This window comes from Scomber scombrus, chromosome 11 (genome assembly GCF_963691925.1).
Source record: "Scomber scombrus chromosome 11, fScoSco1.1, whole genome shotgun sequence".
In the NCBI taxonomy this organism is placed as follows: Eukaryota; Metazoa; Chordata; class Actinopteri; order Scombriformes; family Scombridae; genus Scomber; species Scomber scombrus.
This window is the reverse complement of record NC_084980.1, coordinates 8,243,007-8,265,534: the sequence shown is the minus strand read 5'-3', so window position 1 is coordinate 8,265,534 and position 22,528 is coordinate 8,243,007. Positions and strand designations below refer to the sequence as shown.

The 22,528-nt window shown below is 42.0% G+C and overlaps 1 protein-coding gene across 3 annotated transcripts; it reads left to right on the top strand.

Moving 5' to 3' along the window:
• Positions 1–448: 448 nt before the first annotated feature.
• On the top strand, positions 449–21,099 carry sugt1 (SGT1 homolog, MIS12 kinetochore complex assembly cochaperone). 3 transcript variants are annotated; one of them, XM_062428668.1, is made up of 14 exons: positions 449–555; positions 651–699; positions 1,370–1,460; positions 1,705–1,774; positions 2,642–2,712; positions 5,274–5,327; positions 6,720–6,748; positions 7,009–7,031; positions 7,308–7,404; positions 8,707–8,814; positions 17,652–17,742; positions 18,793–18,965; positions 20,221–20,315; positions 20,681–21,099. In XM_062428668.1, the coding sequence occupies exons 1-14, from the start codon at positions 542–544 to the stop codon at positions 20,703–20,705; spliced, it is 990 nt and encodes a 329-aa protein (XP_062284652.1). In that variant the 5' UTR covers positions 449–541; the 3' UTR covers positions 20,706–21,099. The 3 variants fall into 3 exon arrangements, with proteins under 3 accessions (XP_062284652.1, XP_062284653.1, XP_062284654.1); XM_062428669.1 differs by lacking the exon at positions 20,681–21,099 and having other exon boundaries at positions 20,221–20,394; XM_062428670.1 differs by lacking the exons at positions 5,274–5,327; positions 6,720–6,748; positions 7,009–7,031; positions 7,308–7,404; positions 8,707–8,814 and having other exon boundaries at positions 20,221–21,099.
• The last annotated feature ends 1,429 nt before the right edge of the window (positions 21,100–22,528 follow it).

Here is a 22,528-nt window from a genome sequence, read left to right as displayed (position 1 = left end):
AAAATAAATACAAATAATTAAAGACTAAAAATAAATAATAATATACTATTTCTTTATTATATATTCAAATAAAACTAAAAAGAAAAGAAGAAAAGAAAAGAATATACCGATATAACTAATTTGTCAACTACAGTAGGCTAAGTGAATTATTTTAATACCAAAATACACACTTTTTGTTGGTAGTTGTACATTTACAAAAACCCAGTTTCTAATTACTTTTTCCCCCAACCAAAATTCACCAAAAACGTACTTTTGTTAATAGTTTTATATTAAAAAAGCAGTATTGCATTACCCACCGGTGTATTTTCTTGTCGTAGCTGTCACCTTCGTGCAGGAAGCTGTGAGTGCAGGAGTCCTCCTGGCCGACCGGGGGCGCCGTGGCTGGCGGAGAGCAGTCTGCAGTCGGATGTTGACAGGCCTGCTGCTAGGCTAGAGCTGTTGCTGTAACTACACTGTAACCACTATCACGTTTCCAGCAGCCTCCGCATCTAGAAGTTTCCTGCTAACGTGCTAACAAATTGTCCACATCCGCCGTAAACCAATGGCAACCGAAAGGCAAGTTAGATTAAACAAATACATTTCCTTTAATCTCATATTTTCATACATGTGTCCCTTTTTGTGAGTTAACGGTTGGTCTCTTTCTGTTTTAGCCGTTTCCCCGATAGCTTCATTGATGATGATCCACAGAAAGCTCTGGAGGTAAACATTAACGTTAGCTAGCCATTAAGATATTACATGAGCGTTTTTAACACATATCTGATGGTTGTTTCTTGTGATTGTATTAATCCTACGTGTTTTACACACTGTTATAAAGACGAAACGAAGTATGGCTAACGTTTCTGATATCTAGCTAACGTTAGGTTGGTTAGCTAACTTTGTAGGAAGAGCATTACTGGGTAACTTTTAACACCTCAGCAAGCTATTTGTATTTTTATTATGCAGTACTTGACCTCCATTAGACGATAGAAATGCAACATTTTCTATTTAGCTATTACAGGATAGTGTTGATAGACCATGTATAATAACGTTAGGTCTCAGCAGTCAGTAACAGGTGCCATTTACTAGTATTGTGGACACTTTCCCTACCCGATAGCTAACCCATAGTTCATTTTGTGAATAATAAAAAGCTGCAGTTGAAGATAAAGCTACTCATGCCACTCAGAATCACCACTGAAGCTGCATTTCCGGAATCATTTTAACTGCTTTGGTGGTGACAGCTGAAGTTACACAGAGTAGTCAACCAGTACAGCTTCAGTATCAGCATTTTGCTCAGAGTGCATCAACACATTTCTTCTTAAGTAAAAAAAAACAAAAAAAAAACAGTAATGTAAACTGTGCATACAAGAGCTCTGTCTTTCTTTCTTTCTAGGCGCTGAATGAGGCCTTGCAAGGAGATTCCGACAACGCTGAGTGGTTTTGTCAGCGTGCCTATGCCCACATTCTTCTCAAAAACTACAGCTGTAAGTATGCATACTACATATATCTTGTCACAATTTTACCGGAGGTTGAGATTATTTTACTTTATAGCATTTGGTAGCAAGAAACAAATGCCCTAAAATTTTAACTGTAGCTTCCTTGAATTACAAATCTGTTACCAGCATGTTTTCACCATAGGAAATTGAAGCATGAGTATCTATTTTCTAACTAGGGCAGCCTGTGTTAATGTACATCTATGATAAATATAGTGTCATCTTCTCTCCACAGTTGCCGCTGATGATGCTAAGAAGGCACAGCATCTCCAACCCAGCCTTCCTCTGGCTTTCATGCGAACAGGGTGTGTACCGCAACATGATGGTGAAAATTAAGGAATATTTCAACTCTGTACACACAGTAGCTTCAGATGAGCGCATGTATGTGCTACTTATAATGGAGCCAAATGTCTGTTGTGTGGCAAGGGCTGTAGTATGAATTTAATTTGTTAACATATTTTTCATCATTCATTACATCGACAAAATAGTTTCTGCAGCCAAAGTTTTGATCTAAAATAGTTTGCTGAAAGAACCATCCATGATTAAAATAAATGAATAAATATATATACAGTACCAGTCACAAGTTTGGACCCACCGTTCCATTCACTTGAATGAGAAAATGTGTCCAAACTTTTTGACTGGTACTGTATATTGCTGGTGACTTTCAGCTAAGGTACCGTAAAAACCAGTGTATAAGACGCACCTTTAACACAATTTTTTTTCATTGAAAAGTAGGGTGCATCCATCTTATACACCAATAAAATGCAGAGAGAGGTTGGATCTGGATATGATTATAGGTATGTAAAAAGCTGTCACAACAATGTGAGCGTCCACATTAACTATAACGTCCTGTAAACAGTTGTGTCAAGCACGTGATACACGCTCAAGCTGTGTCAGCAGCTAATGAAAATAGACCCGTTACTGCTGTATGTTGCATGGAAAGAGTTTGCAGTGCATTCAAATGAACCAGTCTTTAATAGAAAAGTGTTTTACCCAGCATGACAATAGACTGCCCTTATACACCGGTGCGACTTATCTAATGGTTTTTACGGTAAATGTGCAGATTTTGCGAGTTACATATCCAAACCATTTATGTCACTTGAGGTCACTTTTATTTGTCCAGTATGCTCTGATCTAACTGTCGGTGGTGTGTTTTCCTCCCCTGACTTTAGAATCGCAGAGTACCACCTGAACCACTATGAGTCAGCACATGCAGCCTTCACTCAGGGACACCAAATAGATGGTGAGTACAGCCACTTGCCTCGAGTGTAAACTTTCCATCGTCCCACTCCCTACCAACCGCTGTTCCCACCAGAGCTCTGTCTGATTCAGTCTGCTCATTGAATACAAAATGCTAGACTTGTTGTCCTTATCTTTAGGGTCAAAGTACAGTAAAGTGCATTAATTCCTAAACACTGAATTGTTGTTAGGGCCTTGGCGATGTGGACAATATCAAATAATATAACATGTATATATATTTAGTGACAGTATTGTAGAGATGACTATTGTTGCTTTTACAAAATATTTACACCATGAGACTTTTGATAAATAATCATCGGTAATGTGGATAGTAGAGCTGCCGCCCGCAGTAACATAATCACCACACGCCCACTGTAGAATCAAACTGATCACTTCAAGGCTGAGTGCGCGGCTCAAGTGATGAGACAACAGTTACTCTTTCAGGTTTGACATAAAGAATGACGACTAATATTCCTGCTGCAAAGTCGGCCTTTTAATGAAAATAGTGGAATAAAAATAGACGTGTACTATAGAGGCTATAAAGAATAGACTACTACAGTGATAAATGCTGTCGTCTTATATCTGGGGTCTAGACAGTTGCATGTTGAAAACATCAGATATAATAATCAGGGTCGCCTTACATTCAGACATACAGTATTAAGAAACCAATTATTTTGTAATATCTGATGCTTAAATTAATTTTTATTGTAGTTGCTACAATGGTTTGAACGGCTTTGCTAATTTGTGCAGTAATGGGGGGAAAATTACTACAGCAGCTATAGTGGATATAATGAGGAAGTGAGTAAAGGCACAGTCGAACAGTCTGGTGAGTTCAGAAAATGACATCATCTTACTGTAGTACCTTTACCAAACAACTGATAGATAGATATTGTCTCTGATTGTATATCTACTAGGTTTAAAATAAACAGAAGCAGTAACAGTATACTGTATATGTGGGGAGACTGTGACTCAGCAGGTTGTCCACTAATCACAGCGTTGGCAGTACAATTCCAGGCTCCTCCTGTTCACATGTATTGTGTGTGTGTGTGTGTGTGTCCTTGAGGAAAAAACCTCTCTGGCTCTCCGCCAACAGAGACAGAGAGAGAGAGAGAGAGAGAGAGAGTGTGTGTGTGAGACGAATTGTAAAATACTTTGGATTAAAGCGGCGTATAAATATAGTCCATATGTCTCTGTTATCATGACATTTATTCAGTTAGTGGGGCAGGTAAAACTTGAGGTTGGTTGTTTTGACCTCATATGAGTTCACAAACATTAAGCTTCAGTTTGTCTTTTAAATTGTGTTTATGTATAAACATTTGAAATAATTTGCCCATATAACTCTACAAACCTTATCATTATGTTCCATGTTTTTTACTTTCAGTGCTTTAACTACAGTTTAAAAAAAATGTTCATGTGCTTTCATTCTTCAGACCTAAAACGGGTAACGGGTAACCTAAAGGTTATTGACATTTGGAAACACTTCACTTATGTAGATTACATCAAATAAAGCATTGCTTACATCCAATAAATGGCCAAGTAATACAACAATAAGCAGATACAGATACGTTCCAGGATAGGTTTAGTAAATTCTTATTAAATCATTATTAAAAGTTGCCGTATTGTGTAAAACCGTATTTTTTTCTCTCAGTTAGAATCACATTTTTGAGCTGTTGCAACACGTCTCTTTGCAGGGCTGAATTGGTTAATGGCTTGCTTCATTTCCTGTTGATTTTAGCTCACATACTAATGCTGTTACAAAAGATAGTAGGTCATGCTGATCATGTGACAGTCATGTGACAGCTTTACATTTTCATTGGTCTTCAATACTAAAAACAGCTGGGATTTTAAAGCAGTAACTACAAGTATTTGTGCAGTTTCACATCACATGAGAAAGTGTAATTAATGCTTAAAGCAGATTTACAGTTGAACAGGTGTCCAGCAGAAGGTGAATAAGACTGGCTGTGAAAGCACAGTTGTCATCCAAGCATTATTTGATTTTAATGGATTTTATTAGAGAATAAGCTGTCATTATGTTTAAAAAAAGACATGCTTTATAGTTACTGTATGGAGTTTTGGCCCTGTATGTCTCTGTTTGGCAGCTGTGGTCCAAGTATCTTAATGCAACAATTGATTAATTTTAGTCAGAATTACAGCAAATGGGTTGGAAAAAAAACATGAATAAAATTGCCTCGGAGTTCAAACATCACCAGTTTTACATTTGTCAAAAGAGCTGCGATACATGATTTTTTTTAAAGTTAAACACATTTTGCTTGTAAAACGCATGTATCCATCGGGCTGCTGACATAACCTTCAGAACTGTATTAAACACATTTTTACTCACCTGCCAGCGATGTGCGCCCATTTACTTCCAAGTAATTTCTCCTTTCGGAATAAAACCTATTAAATCATCGCCCTCAGCCTTTGCTCTGGCACTTAGTCAAACCACTTTAGACTTCAGTAACACCTCACCGATGCCCTCAGCTGTTTTTTATTACTTTGTACTGACAAAGTTGTGATCGCCTCCTTTCTTTCTTTTCTTTTCTTTTCTTTTTTCAATTCCCACAGTTTCTGACAAATCATTTGAGATCTGGATCAAGCGTTGTGAGGAGAATATGGGAGGTGAGTAGCCGACTGAAACATCTACCATGTGTGTATTTTTATTCATGTTAGCCCAAGTATTTAGAGATGATACTGCTCTTTGATTTTGCGGTGTATTAAGATAGTTAATTGTCTATTTTTATTATGCTGCAACTTGTTTTAGTGTATTTAACACGTTTAAAGCTATATGAGATTTCTTTATGGCAGCTGTAGTGTAAACAAAGGCTGATACAGTTACACTCTGACTTGAATATACAGTTTTCTCCCTACTGTCAAACACGTAGCTTAATGCCTCAGTCAGGGAGCCGATCAGCTGATCTGATCAAACAAATTGAGCGTGCACACATCCACGAAATCCACACTGTGTGTTCAGTCGTGGAGTGTTAAGGCAGAGCTGCTTTAGTCCAATAAAAGATGCATGCTGTGTGTGTGTGTTTGTGTTTGCCGGTGATAGCGGGGGCCCCTCTGGATCATCTCAAGTAAACAAGTGCATGAGTTTTGACAAACGCGTTTCACACCCGCGCGCATACACACACACACACACACACACACACACACACACACACACACACACACACACACACACACACACTCACACTCACACTCACACTCCCAAAAGCGGCATGATTCATCACAGTTAACGTTACTGATGTTTGAAAGCCCCCAATGAGACTGAACCCCCCCTCGTCCTTCATAAGCCACACACACACACACACACACACACACACACACACACACACACATACATATGGGTACCAGGCTGTACAGTACATCACATCGCCCCCTCCCCCCCACATCCCTCCCCCCTCCCTCCTCAAACTTAAAAATACCCTATTTGTGTTTGCTCACGCTCACACCAGGAGTGTTGGTCGTTTCTTGTGCTGACAGTGTGTTTACCACCAACCAGCACACACACACACAAACGCGGCACCTGGTTATTCCATCACATGTAGTTGTGCGTGTCTGCGTCCAAATACACAAATGCAGACACACAGCACCCCCCCCCCCCCCCCCCCCCCCACCATTTCAAACACGACCTCATTAATACAACATTTACACGCCTCTTATCATCTCATCTCTCTCTCTCTCCTCTCTTCATGCTCACTCTCTCTGTAATGAAGTCAGTGAATAATGTATGATAGCACGCTGGTAAACGGTGATCAGGCTTGCTTGGGCTCACTGGGCTTTTAATGGGCGTGGATGGACCAGTAAACAAACTGGTGGCGAGGCTAAAAATGTGTGCGTGTGCGTGTATGTGTGTGTCTGCCATCGCTGATCTATACACTTACCAAGACATAAGTTGTGTACTCGCAGCTACGATTCCTGAGAGAAGAGTCACAGTTTAAGGGATATTTTAAACCTTTGCACCCGCCTCACACCCACATTGTTCTCCTCTTTCTCTCCCCCCCACAGAGACGACACAAAACGGCAGCATCAACACGGTGAGTTTCTCTGCGCGGCCACCTGGGGGCGTTGTTGCTCTCAGCATCAGTAGAGAGAAACAGCCTCTGACACTGTGCTGCTGCTTCAAAGAAGGAAGCCTTATAAAGCTTCTTTTGTTGCTTTTGTGTGTGTATGTGTGTGTGTGTTTTCTCAATTCTCTTTGTGTGATTTTTTTCTTTTTTTGTTTCATCCCGCTGCTTTATCACCACACCTTCCTCTCTAATTGTCATCCCATCTCGGGGGCTGAATGACCCGGCAGACACCAGCGGTTCCACCTGTGAAGTAAGTGCATCAACATTCATACGCCTTATCAAGGTGTCTTGGTTTTATTTTGAATGTATTTTTCTTGTTTTAATTAGATTGTTATATCAGAATAATGTTAGAAGCAAACTTCTCCAAGCCAAAGTGATGATGATGATCAACCGTTTGTTTTGTTTTTTACCTAAAGTTTTTCTACTGTTCTCACCTGATTAATGGTCAGAAATGTGAAAAGGCTTCTCAATCCTCTTATTCCAATCGCCTTAATCAGCTATGTGTGTGTGTGTGTGTTTCTTGCAGACATGACTGGTACCAAACAGAATCTCAAGTCATTGTCACAATTATGGCAAAAAACGTACCCAAGGATGGAGTGTGTGTCAGCTTCATGGAAAAAGAGGTATAAACACACACTTAAGTGCAGTCTTGAAAAAAATTGGAGCTTTGTACAAGTGTGTGTGTGTGTGTGGAAGTGGAAGAGAGATGGGTTAGCTCTTGGGTGTTTCCTCAGGGGGGCCCATTAGATGGGTCTCACACACACACACGCACACACTCCCTATGGACCCAACTATGCCTCCAGTGGTGCCTTGTTAACATTGCCCCCAAAGTACAGATCTAAAAACAATTTACCCTCCCCTCGATTCTCCAACCTCCTAATTGTCTGTAGATAGAAGGCATAACTGATCTAGGATCAGCTTCAGAGCCCTCCAGGGACAATACTCTTTTTCTTTCTCTTTTTCTCGATTCCTCTGCTTCTCTCTCTCCCTCTCTCGGAGGGGTAACTGCGGGGCACCCCAGGGACTGGCTTTGTCTTTCCTAATAGAATAACAAACTGAGTTTACCCCCATTTCAGAAGAAATAGTTCACTCGCTCCAAATCACACAATCACTTCTTAAGCTTGCTCTGTGGTGAGAAGTACAGATAAGTTCATGTATTTTTTACTAGGTCAGTGTATACAAAAGAAATTAAAGATGAAAGGCGGTGGTTCCAGTTAATCTCCCTGGTGACTGAGTCTGCAGCAGTTGTATACCTACACACAGTGCAGGAATTCAACTGGAATTGAATATTAAGGCTTTGATAGTTTTAAGGAATTGCCCAAAAGCTACTGGAGCTAACTTTCTAAGCTTTTATCCCCGACGAACAACTTCTTGCATTTCATTTGGTCCCGAATCAGAAAAGTCCACCTCGCTCCCACTTCAGCAGTTACAAGTTGAATCCAAAGCCTCTCCTCACTGTGTCGGCGTATGAGGGACGCGTGAGGAGCGTGAGGATTTAGGACACAGCCGAGCGCACGTCCCTCCAAACCAACAAGCCGCCCGCCCCGGTCCCCAGTGAGTGACAGGCTGTTAGGAGCTGTCTGACCCTCCCTCATCAGCGGTCACTCTGTGGCTGAAGGGGACAGCGGCGGGGTACTCCTGGCCGTCACACCAGCCAGATCAGATGATTATTCCCGTGGACACGCTGACACCTTCACCCCCTCTCACTCCTCAGTTTTCTCTTTTGTTTTCTATGTTTTTTTTCCAAAGGCTGTTTACTCCATTCTGAATGTTGAATGCAGTTAAGACGACTTTGTAAACAGAGGGACTGTCAGATTTGTGTCCAATCTAAGAGGAATCCTTAAAATATAAATGAATTATGAAAGAATATTGTGTAAGAGGGAGTGTGTGAGGGCTAATGATTAACGTCTCTGTTCTTTCTGTAGCTCTCTGCCACAATGCTGCTGGCGTCAGGGGAGAACTACGACCTGCACCTCCACCTGCTGCACCCCATCGTCCCCGAACAGAGCAACTTCAAGGTCCTCACCACCAAGGTATCGCTGTCACCTCTAGTTTAGTTAGAGAAGCTTTTAAATCAACAGGGAGTCTTAGGAAGAAAAATTTGATTTTTTTTAACATAAGCAGTGATGCATATTTTACATATTTTAAATCACAAGTCATATTTTCAAGGAATTGGCATGTTTTGACAGGTTTCTCAGACGTTTTTAGCGAGACAAATGACGTGCTCAAGAGGCAGAAACAAACAGGCGTCTGTCAGAAACGCAAGGCTTTCAAAGACAACAATTGTGTTAAATGGTCCATTGTGCTCTAAAAGGTACATCAAAGCATTGTGATGCACGTTCTCTGCTGCGGAGCACACACGAGTAAAAAAAAAAAAAAAAAGAGTTGTTTTTTCATTTCAGACAACCTCAAACTAAGCGAGAATTTAGCCATTAGTGTTTTAAATGATAGACGTAGGAAAGATGAACACGACATGCAGCGTTTCCATTGGTCGTGTCGTTTCTCGAACCATCTCTGAGATCTCCGTGTTCCAGTCACAGGAAAATCAGGGAATACTGATACTTCCTCTGGTGGAGTCGTGGAATAAAAGAGGATTTCACAGATTAAACTGCATCACCTGCTTCGTACATCCAGTAGCATGAGAGATTGCGGTTTTACAGACAGTGGTTTTTAAGATGTTTTTTTATACACCGCGAGCCCAGCTGTAGTGGAAAAGAAACAGTTTACCACTCAACAACTTTTTTCTGAGCTGAAAAATGTCAACAAACAAGGAAGAAAACATTTTTAGGTCATGGAAACACTACCAACTAGGTTTTTGAAGGTTGCTGTTTATTTACAAGGCAGCGCTGTGTGTAGGACTGGTCATCATTAGGGTTTTATGGATGCCAACATCAATACTTTTATTGGTTGCAGAAAAACAAGACATGACAAGTAAAGATTTAATCTTATTATTCCTGTTTTTGCAGAAATAAGTTCAATTACTTCCTGAGCTTCAGCTGCTGACTGATGTTGTCTCTGGAATAATTTAGGAACATAAAGCAGATCGATGCTGACTGCTTCCTGAGAGAATAACTACCAATAAATACCAATAGCAGCACCGTTTGTCCAGGAGATTATCAATATTTCAGTACTGACCAGTAAGGAACCGGTACCAGTTTAGTAGCGGTTCTAGATCCTCACCCCTACTCACCGTTTCTAATAGTGACTCTAAACAATAAAAGACTATTAAACATTATCAGGGAACATTTTTCATGTTGCTATAAATAGAATATGATGCAGTAATGTCACACACTGGAGAAATGTGATCACTTCTTTACTGTATGCAGTATGCAGGTGTGCCAGAGAGCATTAACAGCATTAACAGCAATAACATGTTTTCTTCTCTGCGTGAATTCATTGTCTTCATATTTGATCGTTGCTTATTTTGTTCATCCTGCATATATATTTTTTTTAAAAGATAGAGGATCAGATTTGAGATGGCAAAGGAGAAAAAACCAACGCCATTGCGAGTTTACAGAAGCTCGCTGAAGCTGTGACTGATCATTACTCTGGTTGGCACACTGAGATTAACATCTTAATCTCTTCAATAATTTAAAGCAGCATAAAGTCCGCTGCCACTACCTATAATTCCTTAATGCTGGTAAAGCTTACTGTAGCTGGAGTAGAAACGAGAAAATCCACTCTCGCTGTACACAGTTGGGGCTCCTGAGAAGACGTTAGCGCAGTTCATCCGAGCAGCTAACAGCGGATTCACGCATACGCACAAATCCTCACTCCTACACACACACACACACACACACACACACACACACACACACATAAACACACACATTTATTAGGGCTGTACTCGCTGAGATTTCCACAGCACAGTTTAAGGTGATTATGGGCCTAATGAGTAGGAAGGGCACTTTTTTACTATAGACTAATTAGTGTGTATTATAAAGGATGTGGGCTAATGAGCATGCTTGGCTGAGTGTGTGCTGATTCAGGGTTTAGACCACTTTCAGGTTTGAGCCTGCTGATCAAGAGGCATGTTTTTGTTGTGATTGTTTTAATTGTTGAAGGGGGTTAATTAGCTTTTTTGGGGGGGTGGAGCATCAGAAAGTGTTATTCTGATGATGGCGGATGACCTTTACACAAGGGTCAGACACAGAATGTGAAACTCAACGACAAAATCAGTTGATTAATTTTACTCGCTAAAGGGTAACTGTAACTGTCAGGTCACCAACTGATACCGAGTATTGAAAGGCAGCACTTTTGTTTCTGTGGCCAAACTATAAAAAACTTGTCCTGGCATATTTGGACTATTTAGGGCAGATTTACATGAAAAAATGGTGAAGTGTTTGGCTTTAACTACAGTTAAACTCTAAGATTGACAACCTTTATTGGAATTTTAAAAAATATGTGATAAGATGCACAAAATATCCACAAGACAGGAGGAGTGGAGTCTAGGCGGAATCGATACAGCTGATGTCTGATTTGAATACTGAGCTAAATGCAGTCAAACTTATTATATAAATGCCTTGTTAAAAAAAAAGAGTGCAACTGCAGCCTGTTGACATTTTGCTATACAAATATCAAGTTTTATGAATGCAAGCTACAACTCGTTGCCCTCTGTTACAGATTTGTTATATGCTTATTTATTTTATTCAGCTCACTGGTTCATTTTTTTGGCACGACCATGACAGATTTCTGTAAAACACAGATAACATCACGTCTCTTTTACCAACATAACCTTTCTTGCGGCTCGTGTAAATCACATTTTCACCATATTTAAGCTGGCTGAGCTTTTCAGTCGGAGAATTTTCCATACCGAACGCACCGTTGCAATTCGAACGGAATACATAATCGACTTGTGCTAACATGTCTCCAGACGTTATTTATCTTATCCTAAACGTATACACAAAGAGAGAGATGCATCAGTCTGGTACTTGATAAAAACATTGCATTCAGGCGAAAATGTCACATTTGCACAACTAAAAATCAGCTCAAAAGCCTTGGTGCATTAAATCTACCTCTTTGACTGCTTTAATATATATTTTAATCTTATAACTAGGCTTATTAGATCCAAATCAATTAATCAGTTCATTAGTTGAATTGTTGATTGACAGAAAAAATTAAGTCAACTATTTTGATAACTGATTGAACACATTACAAACAGTATTATAATAGGGTAGTTTAAAAGCAGGGAAAAATCTAAAAGGTAAAAACAAATATACAAAAATAACCAATTACATGCACCCGGGCATGTATCAGCAAATGGGGTATCTACCAAGATGGGTTGGGTATATGGTCATGTGACGTATATGGTCATTTTTGTAAAGCAAAACTGTTGCACATTCTCCAGCTTCAGCCATTTGTCAGGACTTGCTGCTTTTCTTAATCATATCTGACAGTTAATTTAATATCTTACGCCTTTTTCCTTTTTTTGGCTTTGGCTGGTCAAACAAAACAAGCTGATTTGAAGATATCAGCTTGGATTTTAGCAAACTGGGACATTTTTAAGTTTTAAGATGTTTTTCAGAACCAACTGCTAACCGATTCATAGAGAAATTAATCCGTAATGAAATTAATCGTTAGTTGTAGCTCTAAAGCTTCTTTGTGTTTCAACAATATTTAACATTTAAGAAGTTTGGTTTAAAAAAGCATCTTCGTATTTCAGAGGGAAATAAACAAAAAAGTATAATTTTGGTGTTTCGAGCGAAACTCTTGATTTGTATCATCAATAGTAAGATATGCTGCAGTGTTATAACATAGAACAGTTACAGCTACAGAGCTGCCGGAAGCAAACGCGATATTTAACTTGGTTTATTTTACAGCGGGGCCGCAGGGGGAATGAAAGGGCAGCTCATGATTACAGGTGTTGGAATTACACAGTGCCAGAGTTTCAGAAAAAAAGAAAAAAGGTTGGGGGAATTTGATTAGTAGCATAACATAACCTGACATCTATATTTTCATGCATTATATCCACTGGCTACACTGTGCTGGGTAAGGCTGACCTACACAGAAAACTTCACCCCCCTCCTTAAAAAAAACACCCTCTCACTCACTTTCTCACTTTTCCATGGCAACAGCAGACACCGCATACCAGAGGTGCACGTGGGCTGCAGCTTAAACAAGGGCTCAGTCTTACCGAGACCACAGCTGAAGATGGTCTTACACTCATCTCTCTACAGTCCTCCTTTTCTTTTTCTTTTTTCCTCGTTTAACTTCTTTATCTTTGCTTTGTCAATCTCTCTCCTTTCCCCCTCACACACACACACACAGACACACACACACAGACACACACACACAGACACACACACACACACACACACACACACACACACACACACACACACACACACACACACACCTACCTACCTACCTCTAGGATAACGAGGGAGAGTGTTCAAACTCACCTCCTCTCCCACAAAGCCCTGACTGTTCGCTGGTCCACCGGGCTCCTCGGGTACACATGGCCACAACACACACACACACACACACACCACCGAGCTCTAAACCCCCTAAGCCCATATACCCATATAAGCCCTTAACTCTTTCTTAAATCTGTACAGGTGAAATGTTTGGCACACATGCGTGACAGAGTGAGAGACCCCCACAAACTGAGCAGCTTCCTCGACGCGTGTCTCATTTAAATATTTTGGAGCCGTTTCGTTATTCTGAAGCCAAGGAGCCACTGGGGGGAAAAAACATTCAAATGAACAACGACATCAGCAAATCAAGTTTCTCCAGATTGGCATGCATCCCTAATGAGCATTTAAAAAAAAAATGTATTAGAGCATTGCCCTGGGAGCTGTTGATTCCCAACCAATGTCGGTATGTCTGTCTGTCTCTGTGATAGGCTGCCCTGCACTTTCCGCTCCACAATGTTTACGCTTCATCTCCTCGCTGTCTTTAAAGACAACTTAGCAGGGGGAGGCTTAGGCAGGCTGGGGTGCACGTACACACACGCACACGCACACATACAGAGGCTGAACAGTAATCTTTCAACACACTTGTGCCATTTACACAAAGTATTTGCAGTGTGTGTGTGTGTGTGTGTGCGTGCGTGTGCATGAGCATCGTCTGCAGCACATTATCGTCAGTGCGACCTCCTCCTGTCCTCCACCACGACAGACATTCCAACCGCAGGGGTCACAGCGACAACGGGGAGCCAATTACACACCAGTGTGTTTGATCAGAACAGACGGCTGATGCGCGTGCGCACACATACCCTCGCAGACACGTGCGCGTAAACACACTCAACGCAACTTCGTATCCGCACTCGCTCGTTCATTCAGTTCCAAACTCATCTCTTTTCGGCAAATAGCTAAAGTGGCGTCTCCCCTCTTTAATTTGCATGCCTGTCAACGTCTAAGAATGTTTATATTTATTTCATTCATGTGTCTTTTTAGTCGAGCTTGTTTTGAAATCCGCAGGGATCTGGAAAAAGAGGGAGAAAACGCCGGGTGAAGAGTCGTGGCACGAAGGAGGGGGTCGATGGTTACAAACACATGTGACAAGCGACACGGGACCCCCAGTGCCCCTCTGTAAATAGCATGTGTGTGTTAAACTGTGTGTCTGCGTATGTGTGGGTGTGTAGCACAGTATTGTATAGTCCAGGCCCTGGGGTCCTGGGTGGTGGCCCCTGTATGTGGCTCTGCTGTCACATCCCTTTACGAGCCACCGCTTCGCCTGTCACACACACACCACCAAACGCATACAGAGAGACACACACACACACAGCACCCAGCCTGCCATGTCCCTTAAAAGCCAGGAAACACAGATGTGGCAGCAGATTAATGTTGTATGGCCCAGGAGCACGCATACAAACGCACACACTTTGACACAGACACACACACACACACACACGCACACACACACAGGCTGCAACATTTTGCACCATAAAAAAGTGGCACCTGCAACACCGGCCGCTTATTTTCACATGATAACATTTAATTAGCTTACTCTACAATCTTCTGCTCGCCGCCAGTTTCTCTGATCACAAACACGTCCAATTAATACATAACAGTCAAACAGGCTGCTGAGTGTTTTTTAGAATTAATAACAAAGTATGAAACTCTTCATCAACCGAAGTAAACAAAAAATCTATACGAATATGAAATGAAAAAAAGATCTGAAGAAGTTCAAAGTGATTTAATTAGAGTTACAAACGTTGCTACAGAGGTGGGCTGAATACGCCAATTAGCAGCATTTGTCAGTTATGAGAGCAGGTCATGTATATTTGAACTCGATAGGTACTGAAGTTTTCAAAGCAACAGCTCAAAAGAGCATCATCGCTCCGATTGTCGGCATATTCGTCAAAATCGACAAACTAAAGGGTGTTAATAAAGTCTCAAAAATCAATAGAACAGTCACAAGTTTAACTAATCAGCAGTGTTTTAACAGTCAATAGTTTTCTGAGTGCTGTAACAATACTGAATCAGTCAGTCATTAATCAGAGCTGCAGCAAACTCTAAACACTTAGGTGTCGTAATTAGGAACAAAACACTCCTGAATTGGTCCAAAATTGACCTCAAAGTGAACTGATTTATAAATACTAAATGTGTTAGCGGGTTTCTAGCACTGAATTTCAATCTTGGTTGCACGTCTCTTAACTAAATGCACCTTGAAAGTCATAATTAACAACTTTTGGAAGTTTTTATATGCACACAGACTGTTGCCTTTGACTTTTTAATCAAATAACCTGATATTTTCTAACACAGGTGTCCATCTTTTTGGATTAATGATTCAACCAAGAGAGTTTCGTGCAAATCCAAATGATAACCTGACTTTGTCTATGTATAAAATGAAATGGACACACCGGGTGCACAGTAAATAAAGAGATCAACTAATGTGACACACCTTTTATGATTTCAATTAATTTCTTCAAAATGATACCAGAAAGCAAGTGTTTAGGGCAGTGAAATAGTTGAAAACCACCCAGCACTAAATCCTAGAGTCTGAACATGATGTCCTTAAATGTCTTATTTTGTCCAACCAACAACAGCATTGTGTCCAAAATCCCAAAACATGACATCTACTGTTAAAAAAAAAAAAGTGACAAATTCTCACATGCAAGAGCTTTGACGCAGCGAAAAAAACAACTTAAACGATTATTGGATTATCAAAATAGTTGCTGAATAAATTCCTGTAATTATCTTGGCTCTGAAAACGGTATTCGGGGTTTCTAACTCCCACGTTCAGATGCATAAGGGGGGGGGGGGGGGGGGGGGTCAGAACACGACATTCTGACGTGAAGGTCAGAATGTCGTGTTGGATAGTTACAGAAATCGTCTGACGCAGCCTCGGTTCTAATGTCAGAAAGGTGGAAGGAGGCTGTTTGACCATCCAACAAGCTTTTCTGATGAAGCACACTGGCTCCTTGTTTGAATAGACAGAGAGCAAACGCACTTGCAGTCAAAGATCTGCTGCACTTCATGTCAAAACTTCCCCCCTTTTTTTTCTTTCTAATTGAGCGAGCAGAATTCGAACCCACACAGAGGCCGATTGTTCAGGCTATGGAAGCAAGTTTACGTGCCTCGTTCTTTCTGAAAGATGGAACACGAAGCATTCCCGGCCCCGAAGACCCGCATTCACAGCACAGAAGTTTCTTTTTTTAGTCTCCCGGCCGACTCGCAGGTGAGCCAGATAAAGTTAATTTCGGACACGAGCGCGGCAGATGCCTTGCTGTGCACGAGGCCCCCGTTTTCGCGGGGGAAAAAGAATAGCGCTGACTCATACCGAAACGATCTATCAGAGCTGCGTACCGCCTGCTCGCACTGGCTTCATCACCCCGGCTGAGAAGGTAGCAGCTATCACGCTGTCTTTACTTCCCTCAATTTGCTCCTCTCACTCAGGCTCTCACTCTGCCAGTCAGCTTCTCTCTCTCTCTCTCTCTCTCCTTCTCTCTGACTGCCTTCTCATCTCTAACCTCGACGTCTACCTCTGGTTCCCTCTTCTCTTCTCCTTCTTCTGGCACCCTCATAAATGAATCATCACATCGCCCAGCAGAGCAGAAATGTTCCTTAATTGCACCGACATAACCAGCGCTGCCTTTCACGTGCACACACACATCCCACATATCAAACACGGGCGCGTGCCATTAATGGGTGGTGGTGGTGGTGGTGGTGGTGGTGGTGGTGGTTGTTAGGAGTAGGGGGAGGTGGTGGAGCGGGAGGGGGGGTGCATACTGTAGCGCTGAAGCTCGCGTGTCTCGCTGGTATGTGCCCTGTCAATGCAGCTCAGTGTTAAAAAGCGTGTGTCCATGTCCTCTCTCTCTCTCTTTCTCACTCTCTCTCCCCTCATTGTTTTCCTCCTCTCCCATGTTCTCTCCCGGTGTAATGATTTGGATCAGATGCTGCTGTGTGGAATTAGGATCCCCCCTCCTCCTCTTCCACCTCCACCCCTCCACCCACCCTCCATCCCTCCCGCTCGCTCCGTCTCTCGCGCTGGCCCTCTGGCTGACAGGCATCTCGTTAGTGCAGTATGTCTGTCAGTGAGGTTTGAGATTGAGCTGTGCCCCCGCATATCCCTGATGTCTCTCTCTCTCTCTCTCTCTCTCTTTCTCTCACACACACACACACGCATACACACACGCATACACACACGCATACACACACGCATACACACACGCATACACACACGCATACACACACTCTCAGGCTGAGTCGACAGCAGCTCCGAACAGACAGGCAGTCTCTCCGGCCTTAATAATGATCTGATGTCCTGTACTTTTAAGATGTCACTCTAATGGAAGCGTTATTTTTGTCCCGCACGCGCCAAAGAAGACCGTTTTGTTAAACATTGTTATTTCCCTTGTTCCCTCTCCTTCTTTTCCTCCTACTCCACCCCTCATCTTGTCACCCCCCCCTCTGTTTTCTGTCAGGTGGAGATGAAGATGAAGAAGACAGATGCCATCAGATGGGAGAAGCTGGAGGGAGAAGGACAGGAGTCCAACATCAAACACTTCAATCCAAGTCAGTCTGCAGCTCTGTTGTTTATGCTTCTCTCTCTCTCTCACTCTCACCAACTTTCCTCCTCCTGTTACTCCTCTCATCTGTCCATCTCTCCCCATTCTTACCTCAACCTCTTCTTATTTTTTTCTCTCTGTGCAAAGATCAATATAAGCTCCTGTGTTTGTCTGCTCCACACTCAAATGAGAGTGGGCAGTCAATCCCCGCTAGAGTCCTTTCATTAGTCTGACGGCAAGAAAAGCAGGCAGGAAAGAGAAAGGTATGACAGCGAAATATGACTCAGTATTTTAGCCCACACGTTCCCATTACTGACAGGATTAATTACTTATGTAAGTGTGTGTTGTGGGGGTAGAGCGCGGGGCGGAGTAAAAGTGGGCAGCCTAAACTATTCTTTCCACCGACGGGCTCAACCTCGAGGACCGCCGTTTTACATTCTAACACAATATTTGACATCTGATATTATGAGATCACATTGCCGCGTGTCCACACTTGGCCTGAATATGTCTGCCTCACGTCTGGGGCTGTATTTATGTAAATCTGCATCTGGATTACATTCATCGCTCTGCCTCTTCATCTCTCTTCGGGATTACGGCGGGGCGTATCGCATTCAGAAAATACAGAAGTCAAATCACAATGCGATCCCCCGGCGCACCAGAGTGGAGATGTTTGTCTTGGTTTTAACACGCCGAGTAAAAAGTCCTTTAAAAAAAGAAAAAAGCATTGTTTCTGAATGCAGCGTCGATTACACGATAATAACAGCGTGTAAATAAATCAGAAAAATGCCAGTGTGACAGCCGTTTGATCATTCTAGATTTTAAAGAACAGTCACTGAACACTTTGACTGTTTCATAAAAGCAATCATCTATTAGTTTCAGTTCTTCACGCTCCGCCTTATGTCTTGCCAAACGCCTCTTAGCCGATTCGAAAACCTCTCTCAGAGCGCGGCCGCTCATGACTCGGGTCTTAGTCGGGAAACTGCGTTCTAACTCCAGCTTCTTTTTATTTTTAATTCAATTTTTTTTTTTTAACACTGTCGTGCTTTTCCCCCGTCAGCTCTGTACCCGGCGTCGTCCCTCCACAGCTGCAAATGGGACAAGGTGGTGGAGGACATCAGCGAGGAGGAGAAGAACGAGAAGCTGGAGGGAGACGCTGCGCTCAACAAGCTCTTCCAGCAGATCTACAGAGACGGCTCGGACGAGGTCAAGCGAGCCATGAACAAGTCTTTCGTAAGTGTCGCAACTAAAGTGACAAGCGGGTCAATAATCACTTAATCCAGAGAGGCAAAAATTCAGCCTTCCAAAATCAATACATGGCCCCCCTGACGAAAGCATGAGCTCTCCCTCTCCGTAATTACCATTAACTGTTCAATAACTTCTCATACAGCTACTGTAGATAACAAGATAATATGTATTCAGTGTAATTCCAAGTAAATACGAGTCAATAACATCTAATATTGCCCCCATCGTGAAGAGAAGCATGCCGCCGTGCCTCACACTGCTTAAATGAAGTCTAATAAACTTAACAGATAAATAATATGATCTATTTCACCAAGATGAAACAAGTACCCTGTGATTTCAATTTCACGCCTTTACCCTGTGAACACATTCAGAGTCTCGCGAACACAAATAATGTGGCAAGTCCAACAGAAATGATGTGCTGATGTGCTTTTTTTCCCCCTATTGCTGCATTACTTTGATTCAGCCTTAGCTCACGTTTTGAGATAACTGCTGTAAATCTGCTGGAGAAAACGCCCTCAGATACAATCCTCCATCAGTTTTCTGAATCGATTTTTACTCTTAAATGAATTAAAAGAAATAAACTGATGCAAAAAGTGTCCCATAATTGACCCTTAATTGCCTCCATGATCCAGTGGGATTAAAGCAACAGGTTTGGTAATGAACTGCAGAACGTCGTCTTTTCTCAATTCATAAATGTTTTTCTTGATTAAAAACATAATCATAGTTCAGTTAAAAGGACCGCATCATTATTTTAATAATTAACGAGCATCCATCAGAGGGTAAAGTGTGTGTGTAATTTATTTTTTTGAAGGTGGATTTAAAATTCAGGAGAGATATGATGGCATGATGCTGGTACACTTTCAAAAGGATTTTCCGTCATTTTCAACAGACAAACTGAGGCTGACTGTGTTTTCACATTCATTTCAAGTAATCAGTCATTATTTTGCCTTCCTGTGTGTTATGAGATAACAAGAAAATTACAATTAGTCAAAACTAGTCTAAACTTCCATTATGATCATCCCTACAATTTAACCGAGAGGGCAAAAGGATAATTGGCTTAATTTGAAGTGAATAAAACCAGTAACACTGTAGTCAACCCATCTAAGCTTTTTTTTTTTTTTTTTTTTAAAGCAGAGAGAAGGTGTTGCATAACTTGACTACTAATGAAATGACACTGCAGTGATTTCTCTCTCTCTCTCTCTCTCTCTCTCTCTCTCTCTCTCTGCCTCTCCTCCCCGTGCAGATGGAGTCAGGCGGTACGGTCCTGAGCACCAACTGGAAAGACGTGGGCAAGAGAAAAGTGGACGTGAACCCACCGGACGACGTGGAGTTGAAGAAGTACTGAGCACCTCCCTGTCTCTCTCTCTCTCTCCTCCACACCAGTCTCTCCCCCCTTCCTCTCTCTCTCTCTCTCTCTCTCTCTGTTTGACCTCACTGTTCTCTACTTTCGTTCACGCTGCTCTGCAGTCTCCATGGCCGTCCACTTCCTCCTCCTCCTCTTCTTCCTGGCCCCTCAGTTGTGTCACTCCTCTGGTGTTTTCACTGCACCTAAGTGCAGGGAGCCACGGTGATTCCATGATCAGCACACCAAACCACACCTGCTCTCTGCGATAGCTCACCGCCAGATGGGGGTCTGATCATTCGAATACTCTGTTGAACAGATTGATTTACAGTATCTGATTTTTTTTTTTTTTTTTTTCAAGGCCAGTGGACTCGATGGGGAACTGAGGTCTGGATAAAATGTGACTGACAGACCTGAAACGCTCCAAATCAGCTTTCAAACTCTGAAATCTGTTTTTTCAAACATTCTTCTTCTTCTTCTCTCCTCTGTCTCTCCTGGTTTTCTGAAAATGCCAACAGCCTTTCTATATTGGGAAGCCTTTTATGACTCTTTCTCAGCACTTGTATACAAATGTAAAAATGTTAACAATAAGAAAGAGATTGAGATGTTTCAATGATAACTATGAACGCATCTTTTGGCTTATTTTCATTAGGAATTCAGCAATACTCTGCAAAACTGACTTGTCTGGAATCTGTGTGACATGTCCGCCAGTGGCTTGGCAGCAGTCCTCTCTTTAGTGTGATTCAAGCTTCAGTGTAAATAAAAAGATTTGTCGTTTGGCTCACAAGCTTTGTCTCGTGTTTTATGGTTCGTTGTCACCGGAAACTGTTTTCAGGGGCAGGTTGGATAGTCTCGGAAGGGGAGCCATCAGTTGCCAAAAAAAAAAGAGGTGGGGGGGCGATATATTATGACAGGGCGCCATGCTCTGTGATTATGTGCTGGGAGGGATGAAATGTGGCATCGCTGATATGAGTGCAGGCAGTTCAGATATGGCTGACAGCTCGAGGATATGGTTTACGTATCGCAGTGTGATTGGTATCAAGTCAGAGAGAGCCCGGAGTTGTTTGGCCGGGAGGCGAGGACGCAGCCTCGAGGTGGAGTGGTGATTTGCAGCTGGAGATGTGGAAGAGCAGGTTCCTCCCCTGTTCTTCAACCATATATATGCGGTAGCTGTAACTGTGAGGGGGCGTCCTGCCGAGGCAAGAGAGCATTAATATGGATCAGCCTCCTAACCGCATCATCAAGCCTCTCACACTGAGTTAAGTGTTAAATTCATCACACATCGTTTCATCTCTCATGACGATCAAACGCCCATTTGTGGCTCTGGATGGAACTCTTAACTTCTCTCTCACACACACACAAACACACACACACACACACACACACACACACCCCTCCCGCTATCCTTGACACAAACACACCGCCCCCATCCTTACCCCCTACCCCTGCCTGAGGCGGCTCTGTGACATCAAAAGGAGCTAAGCGCTTTGCATCGTGGGTAAGATCTGGGAGCGTGACGGCTACAGAGTCTTTAGTCTCATTAAAGAGTTCTAGAGCTGCAACTCTCACATTAAAGAACTCTGGAAAACTTCTTTCTGCTCATCCCTTTGGTGCCGCTACCAGATGTGACACGTCTCAGAACTGGAAAAAGTGTCTTTTGAGTGAAAGAGAGGGGGTGTTCCCAAATAAATCATATATTACCACAATATGTATTTACAAACAGGATATAAATAAAGTCATTCGGTCAATAACAAAACAAACAACAAAAAGAGAGAGGGGTGACACTTTAAAGTTTACTTTAAAAAAAAAAAAAATTTATTCAGTGATATTGCACTTTGAGATCTTCAATGCAGATGAAAACTCATAGAGATGAAAGTTTCTGAAAGCGTACAGTTCATTGTTTTAATGAGAGCTACTTGCGGAGAGGAAAAACAAGGGGGAAAGGGAAGAGTTAAAAAACACAGGAGTCGCAAACATTTCTCAGGAGAGTGATGGAAAGTGAAACAAACAACGCTGTTTGAACCAGCTGACTGCGCCCTATACATTTATTTACATCAAAAAAAAGCAAAGAATGAAAGAAAAGGGACGATTACAGCTCTATAAATACAAGCTTTACCTGCTTATCCTATAGATAAGCGAATGGCATTATGTAATTATATATAAATATATATCAATTAAGTCCTCGGGTCAATAGGTGTCAATGCGTTTA